The sequence below is a fragment of the Sinocyclocheilus grahami genome, unplaced genomic scaffold (genome assembly GCF_001515645.1).
Source record: "Sinocyclocheilus grahami isolate Dianchi unplaced genomic scaffold, SAMN03320097.WGS_v1.1 scaffold160.1, whole genome shotgun sequence".
NCBI classification, from domain to species: domain Eukaryota; kingdom Metazoa; phylum Chordata; class Actinopteri; order Cypriniformes; family Cyprinidae; genus Sinocyclocheilus; species Sinocyclocheilus grahami.
In genome coordinates this window covers 1,560,896-1,571,622 of record NW_015505339.1, presented here as the reverse complement: position 1 = coordinate 1,571,622, position 10,727 = coordinate 1,560,896, and the positions used below count along the sequence as shown (strand labels likewise).

Sequence of the window (10,727 nt, the reverse complement as noted above, 5' to 3'; positions counted from 1 at the left end):
AAGGTTTGATAGAACTGGCTGGAAGACCTGCCAAGAGAGCATTGCAATAGTCCAGCCTGGACAGAATACGAGCTTGAACAAGGAGTTGTGTTGTATGTTCTGAAAGAAAGTGCCTGATCTTCCTAATGTTGTATAAAGCAAATCTGCAGGAACGGGCAGTTTTAGCAATGTGGTCTGAGAAAGTCAGCTGATCATCAATCATAACTCCAAAGTTTCTGGCTTTTTTTGAAAGAGTTATGGTTGATGTACCTAACTGGATGTTGAAATTGTGATGAAACGATGGGTTTGATGGAACTACAAGCAGTTCTGTCTTGGCAAGGTTGAGCTGAAGGTGATGGTCCTTCTTCCAACAAGAAATATCTGCTGGACATGCTGAGATCCGAGCAGCTATCGTTTGATCATCAGGATGGAATGAGAAGTAGAGTTGAGTGTCATTAGCATAGCAGTGATATGAAAAGCCATGTTTCTGAATGACAGAACCTAGAGATGCCATGTAGACAGAGAAGAGAAGTGGTCCAAGAACTGAGCCCTGAGGCACCCCAGTAGTTAGATGTTGCGACTTGGACACCTCACCTCTCCAAGATACCTTGAATATATTATAACTGATTTTTTTTTTCAGCTAGCTGCCAAAGCAGCACTTCTCATTTTCATTTATTTTAACTACTAAAATAACTAAAACTAAATAAACATCAAAGAAACAAACTAATAAATAAAAATTAATGTTAAGTGAATTTTATTTAATTTAGAGTTATTCCAGCTAGTTAAGAAACATTAAAGAAACTAAAACTAAAAATGTATTAAAAAAAATCTTAACTGAAGCTGCCAAAGCAACACTTCTCATTTTCATTTAGTTTAAATACAAAATTATTATTAATAATAATAATAAATATTAATTTAGAGTTAAGTGATTTTTTTTACATTTATTTCACCTAGTTGCCAAAGCAACATTTCTCATTTTCATTTAGTTTAACTAGTAAAAAAACTAAAACTAAAGAAACATCAAAGAAGCTAAAACTATTTTTAAAAATTAATAAAAATATATATACAGATATATTTAAAAGAAACAAAAAAAGACAAGAAAAAAACAAACTTTGCTTCTTACTGAATTTCTCAGTTAAGGTGCTCTCAGCATGCAGTTCTCCCGTGTCATCCTCATAGTCGTCGTATCGCTCCAGGATTTTCTCATAGTCCTGCAGAATAGTGAGCTGAGGTCGGGGTCTGTCCACCACCTGACCACTGCTCAACGCCTCCACCGACTCCTTCAGCACTATGACAACAAACCATTATTTTGATAATCAATTAATCTAACGATTAATAGCACAATTAATCGACAATAATTTCACAGAATAATCAGTACACTTTGATTATTCAGCTTTAGTTAAATTAATTAGTTAAAAAATTAAGCTATGCATATTCTAAATCACTTCAGCTTTTGAAAATGTCAAACAATTATATCATTATTATACTACTGCAATTATTATACCATTATTTTTTACAATACAAATAAATATATTTGGCACATAAAATGAGATGGCAGAGATACGTTCTTATTCACCAATTAATTCATTGAATGTAAAGTAACTGACTGACACATCATTTTGCCCAACAAATCCTTTTGTAGGTCATCTGGATATGGAATAAAATGAAGTTAAATGATGAGACATTTTATTTTTGGATAAACCATTTTATTCACAACATTATCTCTCTTAAAATACCTGATAGTGTTATGATCATCATTCAAAACAGTCCTAATCTAGATCATGCTTAATTTAAATCAAGTATTAATTCTAACTTAAAACGAGACTGACACTGTTTTTTCATGTTTATTACTGTAAACTGCTTGCTTTAAAGCAATCTATTGTATAAAGCATACATACAAACATATCCATGATCGCTATGATAAGATGCTTTCTTAACTGTTGTTTTCTCACCACTGACATTTTTATTGCATGTTTATTTTATTTTGTTATTGAGAGGAAAACGCACAGCACATTCACCTAAATCGATGAATTTCAACTCGAGCAGGAAATTTGCATGGCGCTTTGCAGCACAAGCCAATCAGCAAAGAGCTTATTTGAAATGGATTTCTGGTCAAACTGTGTTATTGCAGGCACTTACATTAGGTCAAATGATATCAAGCAACTATTCGACAACAAAAATATTTGTCAACAGTTTTTTTATTGTCGAAGTTTTTGATAATGTTGACTAATCATTTCAGCCCTCACTGACACACACACATACACACACACATTTACTTTAATTAGCCTTTACGTTTGCTTAAAATGTACTATATGGACTTCAATAATGTTACATTTCTGAAACTATATTTGAATATCTGCAATTTCTGTGAAAATCTTAAATTTTTGGTGTTTTACGACTTAAAATCTTGAAATCTTCAGTCAAATAGAATCATGTTATCTATGTTAAAATATGTCAAGGAATGAAGATCTGATCTGATCACATCATTGCAAAATGCAGTTATCATGACCTTGATTAAACTAAATTAAGTTTTTACATTAAATCACTTCCCAACAATGAGTCAGTTAACATCCACTTTACCAGAACAGACCTTTACATTAAAAACATACTATACACTAATTATCGTAAAATATATAATTTAAAACTTGAATTATTGTTTTTGATACATAAATTTTTCTAAATCATTCTAGCTGGCAGAATATTTCACCTATTTGATGTATTAATATAATATAATATAATATAATATAATATAATATAATATAATATAATATACAGTAATATAATATAATTTTCATAATTTCCCCTATTTGATGAATCTCTCATATACAGTTTTCTCTGCAATGTTTTATTTCAATGAGCTCAAAATTCATTTATTGTTGATATAAAAAATAATTATGAAAAGAAAGGAGGTTCACGGCAGGCTGAAAACTCACATATACATGAGTGTCTGTCCTCATCGAGACGATAGCCGCGTCTACAGGAGCACTGGAAGGAGCCGGCGCTGTTCTGACACGTGTGATCACATCCTCCGTTTGCAGCCAAACACTCGTCTATATCTGTAATCACACACGTCTGGATCTAGATTTCTAAATCACTGTAAATGTTTTTTTTTCTCTCTCTGTGAATGTCGTACCATCACAGCTGCATCCATCAGCGTTCAGTCTATATCCAGCTGTACAGTAACACTCGTAACCTCCAGGATAGTTTGTGCAGTCGTGCTCACAACACGAGCTGCCGTCTATACACTCGTTTATATCTGACAGACGAGAACACACACACCTTTACCTCACATGCTTACTGTAAACTACTTACTAAAACAGGAAATGGTCACATTAGTTTTCTTTACCGATGCAGCTCTTGTGGTCGACGTCCAGCTGGTATCCTTGGTTACAGCTGCACACAGGTCCAGTGGTTGAATGTTCGCAGTGATAAGAACAACCACCGTTATTATGATCACAGCTGTTTACAATCTCCATCTCGATACCTGAGAGTGAAAACACACACACACACACACACAGCATTGGAAATGAATGGGAAACTAATTTCATCTAGTGGAAACATTTGGTACTGCTCCCAAAGAAAATCCTACTGAAAGCACATTTTTTGAGGTATCAACCTCAAATTTGGAACACAGCTTGTTTAGACTTACGACTTTGATTTTCTCTCTAGCATTTTTCATAATAATAAACTTATACTTCTATAACTTCTTTTCAATTTTACAAAATGTTAAATGAAAAACATTATTGAACTAAACATATATATACAGTGGGGCAAAAAAGTATTTAGTCAGCCACCAATTGTGCAAGTTCTCCCACTTAAAAAGATGAGAGAGGCCTGTAATCACATCGCAATTAATCCCACCAATTAATTTATATGTAAAAAGTTTTTACATATACTGTTATATTGCAATATTTCACATTCAATCTTCAAATTAATGTACAAACAGAATAGACAGTATATTTTTAATATTTATTTAATGGCCTCTTTTTTTATGACTGAAGCCCAGTATCACTGATACCAATACTACTGATCTCTGCTATTGTTCCCCCCCCCTAATATTTAAACATTGACTATAGCCATTCAGCATTACAGTATAACTGAGAGCTATCAATTTTAACATTTATTAGACTTTAAAAAAGTACTTCTAATTTAAGTGAACTTCACATAAAAAATCTTCACATAAACCCATTATAATAAATGTCATATTTAGCTACATGTGCCCTTCAGCAAGTTGGAAATATACAGAAATTGAATAAAGTTCTCAAACACTAAATTCTAAATTAAACAGATTAATCCTTAAATCAACAAAAAATTTAGATTTCCTCATTTGTCTTTTGTTCTTTGATTAACAGACATCACAGCAGCTAGGTAATTAGGCTATTTGGCTGCTATTACTTTAAGAGCTGCCGCTGCTGAACATGATGCGGATCTGACAGGCATCATACTTTCTCATAACACTAACTTTTCTGACTCACTTCAGGTCTTAAAGTCTCTACTAATGAACTGAACAGAGTTGAATCGAGTGTGTTAGATGAAGGAGACAGTGCTGGGCTGCTCCAGGACAGTTTAGAAAACCATTTCAGAGACGTTCTTAAATGTAACTCATAAAACAAATACTTACATGCATGCATAGTTTTAAGGCAGCTTTAGTCGCCTTTTTGGTAACTTCAGGACTTAACTGACAACATAACTAGGACATTGCATGCTCGTAGTTTATTTCGCACTTTGATATGAAATGATACATGCTACAGTGTGCTCTCACGCATTTGAGGCGTGCAATTTAAGAGCACGCGCTACAAGCACAATACCGTTCCCGTGTTCGTTTGACTAGCGCCTGTCTCTGAAGTGAAGCTGGAGTGCACGTCTCACACACACATTTGTGTGCGTATTATATTTGCATATATATGTATGTATTTCATTCTATTCTATAATTTACACTACAGATGATGAGAAACAAATTATTTAATGGCCTTTTCTTGTTTTGTGCACATGTATGTGAGACGTGTTGCATGCGATTTGACAGGGTCAGTCCAGTCTCAGATCATACTCACGATAGCACTGCTTGCCATCAACACCCAGCTCATAGGCAGTGGGACAAACACACATGAAAGATCCCCTGGTGTTACGACAACCGTGAGCGCAGTCCGCCTGGCCCATCTGACACTCGTCAATGTCTGATGCAAAGACAACACACATACAAACACATATGCTACACTTTAAAGATCACTTGAGCATGAAGACATGATGACCATTAATGACATGTAAGATTTCTATTCTATAAGCATCTGACACAAACTCTATAATCCACACTAAATATAGCTCACCATCCCAGGTAGGGTTGCATGATAAATCGCATGCGATATTTAATCAGTGGTAAATCTCTATCACATGCGTGCTTTCACATGGAGCACCATTTACTACACAGAGCCGTTGTTCACTGACACGATCATATATGAACTTGACACTGACAAGATGCGCATTAAATATCGCATGCGATTTATCATGCAGCCCTAATCCCAGGTACATTTTACCTTCACAGGTCTTGCCATCTTCAGCCAGTTGATAACCTGGATGACATCCACAGCGGGCCTGATCTCCATCCCTGCGGCATTCCTGAGAACAACCGCCGTTTCGCTGCACACACGGATTCTCCGCTGATAACACAAGAACCGACTGTGTTACAGCTTTATTATTAATGCCATTTTTAGGTTGTTGGCACTAAAAAAAAACTAAAAAACTCATATTTCACCCCAAACTCAAAAAAGAGAAATTAAAATTTTGCATAATTTTTTCGTATTTCTTTTTATTTATTTGTTTGCTTGACAATGTTTATTTTGCATTGCAATTATTTTATAGAAAGTTTTAAAGACAAGAAAACAACATTGTCAATGTTGTGTGTGTGTGTGTATATATATACACATGTATATAATGTATTTTTAGGACCAATATGCAATGCAATTTGCATCATGACAATTTTCTTTTGTAGTAATACAATGGCTTTCATACATACCTATATTATGTTGGGAAGAAATGTGAAATAAAAACACTTTTTCTTACTTTTTTCTTTCTCTTTTTTTATTTTATGTAATTATTATTATTATTATTATTATTAGGGGTGACCTGGACATGTTTTTGTGAGATTATTTATCATATTTGTAACACAAATGTCCCATCATCCTCATCCAGCTGCTCTGAATAACTCCTCTCACACACTCTGTGTTTAACATGTTTCTGTCCGTCCAACAGCTGCAGTGAAACGATCTGTCTACAGCCAACAATTACACTTTTACAGAAACAGAATGGCAGAAATTATTCTGCAATTATGATCCTTCATCAGAGAAAGACATATCCGTGTTCAACTCTGGATGACCTCCGAGACGAGACACAAAGACATGTCCCTGCTGAAGGGATATGAATATGAAATCATATTTCCACTAAATCTTCTCAGGTCGTTTTTGTGATTTTTAGAACTTCAAAGGATGAAAACGCTTGGCTTGAAATACATTTGAACAATAAGACATTAAAAAGAATGATTTATATTACTTGTAGAGTTAAACCTCAGTTTAATTCTCTGTCATTAGGACACTTACATGCATCTGGGAATAGAAGTTATCATGCATTATGTGTCCATGATGTTTGACAAACGCTTCAACCTTACAGCAAACAACTCCACTATGGCCTGTTCATCAGAGCAAACACATTCATATCTGTGCGTGGAGATCAATACAGTCAAATTTTATTTGTATTCATTGCTAGTGAAAGAAATTAAACTATTAAAACAAAATAAAACAATTTACTTTCCCTCAAATTGACACAAAGCTGAATGACTTTATGCTGAATGTAAAAAGGACAAAAAAAAAAAAGTATGGCTTTCCAAAACTTGTTGGTTATGACTATTTTATGGTTTTGTCCATTTTGGAGCTTCATAGCCCCTATGTGTGTTGTATTGAAGGAAAAGGGATGAAAACTTTACTTAACTACTATGCTTGTGTTCCACAGAAGAAAAAAATGTGTACTGTTAAACAAATTTCACATCATACTCATAAAAACTGTAATGCAATTCTTCATCAGAGAAAGACATATCCGTGTTCAACTCTGGATGACCTCCGAGACGAGAAACAAAGACATGTCCCTGCTGAAGTCACCAGTTTGTGATATTATGTCATCAAGTGAATCAAAGGGCAACATCATCTCAAAGACCAAAATCATATTTCCACTAAATCTTCTCAGGTCGTTTTTGTGATTTTTAGAACTTCAAAGGATGAAAACGCTTGGCTTGAAATACATTTGAACAATAAGACATTAAAAAGAATGATTTATATTACTTGTAGAGTTAAACCTCAGTTTAATTCTCTGTCATTAGGACACTTACATGCATCTGGGAATAGAAGTTATCATGCATTATGTGTCCATGATGTTTGACAAACGCTTCAACCTTACAGCAAACAACTCCACTATGACCTGTTCATCAGAGCAAACACATTCATATCTGTGCGTGGAGATCAATACAGTCAAATTTTATTTGTATTCATTGCTAGTGAAAGAAATTAAACTATTAAAACAAAATAAAACAATTTACTTTCCCTCAAATTGACACAAAGCTGAATGACTTTATGCTGAATGTAAAAAGGACAAAAAAAAAAAAGTATGGCTTTCCAAAACTTGTTGGTTATGACTATTTTATGGTTTTGTCCATTTTGGAGCTTCATAGCCCCTATGTGTGTTGTATTGAAGGAAAAGGGATGAAAACTTTACTTAACTACTATGCTTGTGTTCCACAGAAGAAAAAAATGTGTACTGTTAAACAAATTTCACATCATACTCATAAAAACTGTAATGCAATTTTGACTACTTGTATGGTAGTACAATGTACTTGCTTTGCACATTATGAAGCTTCAAAGCCACTATGTTTGTTTTATGGAAAGAGAAGCAGAAAAACTTTGCCTAACTTTTTGTGTTCCACTGGAAAAATAAAAGTGTGCTTTGAACATGACAAATAAATGCTTTTTAAAGGAATACACACCATTTTTTTTTACATTCAGTCTGTCTCCACCTGTGCTTTGCATTTTAATTTCGCTAAAATCCCACTGTCAACAACTGTGATTGTAAATATTTCTTCAAGTTCATGCTACTATCATAAATATGTAATGTTCATGAGAAAGTCCTGCAGTTGAACATCAGTGTGGTCATACTCACATTTGCAATGTTTTCCGTCCACTTCGAGTCTGTAACCGGGTCGGCAGCGGCACTGGAAATGACCCGCCGTCTGCTGGACGCAGAAATGCTCGCAGCCACCGTTCCCAACGCTACAGGAGTGGATGGCTAAACACACAGACAGACAGAAAGACACACAGAGGGAGACGCTATGAGAAGACAATACTGGGCTGTTATTGTTCAATTTAAAGATCAAACGAGTCATAATAAAGGAAAGACTCTTCGTGAAGTGTTTGACTCTAGCAGACTCTTCAAACGACTCCTGCTGCAGAAATATCAATGACTCAACCAACCAAAACATGAATGAAGGAACTCAGCGAAAATCACTTTAAACTTCTCAATTATAAATCAGTCTCTATAGGCACACATAAAGCAGATAGATTCATGCCATAAATGCAGTTTATTCTGTAATAGTATTCTCCACTTCCATCCTCTGTCCTCTGTGTGTCTGATTAGCTGTCCGTCATTCTCTCTTTCTCTCACTTTGTACATTTAAAGGAGGATTGCACTGCACAATACATTATGTCAGTTAAATCAAATTTTTTTTTTTTTCAGATGGTAACATCTAAATGAACTTGTTTTGCCAATGAAATTATGGATAGATAGATGGGTGGGTGGATAGAACGATAGAGCAATGGATGGATGAATGGAACGATAGAGCAATGGATGGATGGATGGAACGATAAAGCAATGAATGGAACAATAGAGTGATGGACAAATGGATGGATGGAACGATAAAGAAAAGGATGGATGGATGTATGGATGGAATGATAAAGCGATGGACGGATGGATGGAATGATAAAATTATGGACGAATGAATGGATGGAACAATAGAGGGATTGAGCGATAGAACGATGGACAGATAGAACAATAGAGTGATGAATGGATGGAATGACAGAGCAATATACGGATGGACGGAATGATAGAGCAATGGATGGATGGATGAATGGAATGATAAAGCAATGGACAGATGGATGGACAGATGGAATGATAGAGCAATAGACAGATGGATGGAATGATAGAGAAATGGATGGATGTAACGTTAGAGTGATAGATGGATGCATGGAACGATAAAGCAATGAATGGATGGATGGAACATTAGAGTGATGGATGGATGGAACGATAAAGCAATGGATGGATGGAATGATAAAGCGATGGATGGATGGATGGATGGATGGAACATTAGAGTGATGGACAGATGGATCTATAAAGCAATAGACAGATGGATGGAATGATAGAGCAATGGATGGATGGATGGATGTAACGTTAGAGTGATAGATGGATGCATGGAACGATAAAGCAATTAATGGATGGATGGATGGAACATTAGAGTGATGGATGGATGGAACGATAGAGGGATGGACGAATGGATGGATGGAATAATAAAGCGCTGGATGGATGGATGGAACGATAGAGGGATGGACGAATGGATGGATGGAATAATAAAGCGCTGGATGGATGGATGGAACGATAGAGGGATGGACGAATGGATGGATGGAATAATAAAGCGCTGGATGGATGGATGGAACGATAGAGGGATGGACGAATGGATGGATGGAATAATAAAGCGCTGGATGGATGGATGGAACGATAGAGGGATGGACGAATGGATGGATGGAATAATAAAGCGCTGGATGGATGGATGGAACATTAGAGTGATGGATGGATGGAACGATAAAGCAATGGATGGATGGAATAATAAAGCGATGGATGGATGGATGGATGGATGGAACGATAGAGTGATGGACGAATGGATGGATGGAATGATAAATTGATGGATGGATGGACCGATAGAGCAATAGACGGACGGATGGATGGATGGAATGATAGAGCAATGGATGGATGGATGGATGGAACGATAAAACAATGGATGGATGGAATTGTAAAACAATGGCGGACTGATGAATGGATGGATGGAATGATAGAGCATTAGACACATGGATGAAATGTGTGGCGAGTATCCCGAGTCCAGATTAGCGTTGCACGTGTGATCAGTGTGTGGGCAAATAAATCACCCTCCGGGGCTCTTTCGATCAGTACCGAGTCTGTGTTCTCATTCACCCTGCGACATATGGTGGAGAATGCGGGCATTACAGGTGAATTGAGACACAGACCGGTACCGCCAGGTGGCTATAACGATCTCTGTGCTTCTTCTAGGAGAAACCACTCTCTGCCCCCGGACATATGGAAGAGGTCATCCACCACCTCACAGAGCTCTCGGCCCGCCAGCAGCAGTTTACCGAGCGACTGTCAGCCCGGCAGGAATATACTGACTGGGTCGTGGAACAGCTGCAGGCCAGCGTGGCGGGGTTCCCGGTTGACCGAGAATGACGACATCGAGGCTTACCTCCACACATTTGAGGTCATCGCGGCCCGGGAGGGGGGGGGCCAGGAAGAGTGGGCTTGCATTATCGCCCCCTTCCTCACCGGAGAAGCGCAGCGGGCCTATTATGCCCTGAGGGCACCCCGGAATGAACCGTATGACTAGCTCAAAGCCGAAATCCTAGCCCTGGTGGGCCTATCGCCCGTGGGGG

At 36.8% G+C, this 10,727-nt stretch overlaps 1 protein-coding gene across 1 annotated transcript in view; it reads right to left on the bottom strand.

The window, feature by feature from the left end:
- LOC107592884 (multiple epidermal growth factor-like domains protein 6) overlaps positions 1 to 10,727 on the bottom strand; it is an 88,721-nt gene that overhangs the window by 22,330 nt on the left and 55,664 nt on the right. The window contains exons 7-13 of the mRNA XM_016282460.1: positions 8,176 to 8,301; positions 5,511 to 5,633; positions 5,031 to 5,153; positions 3,326 to 3,463; positions 3,113 to 3,235; positions 2,913 to 3,035; positions 1,103 to 1,267 (exon numbers count right to left, since the gene is read on the bottom strand). Of these exons, the coding sequence (XP_016137946.1) occupies positions 1,103 to 1,267; positions 2,913 to 3,035; positions 3,113 to 3,235; positions 3,326 to 3,463; positions 5,031 to 5,153; positions 5,511 to 5,633; positions 8,176 to 8,301 (921 nt within the window). The remainder of the gene's footprint in view (positions 1 to 1,102; positions 1,268 to 2,912; positions 3,036 to 3,112; positions 3,236 to 3,325; positions 3,464 to 5,030; positions 5,154 to 5,510; positions 5,634 to 8,175; positions 8,302 to 10,727) is intronic.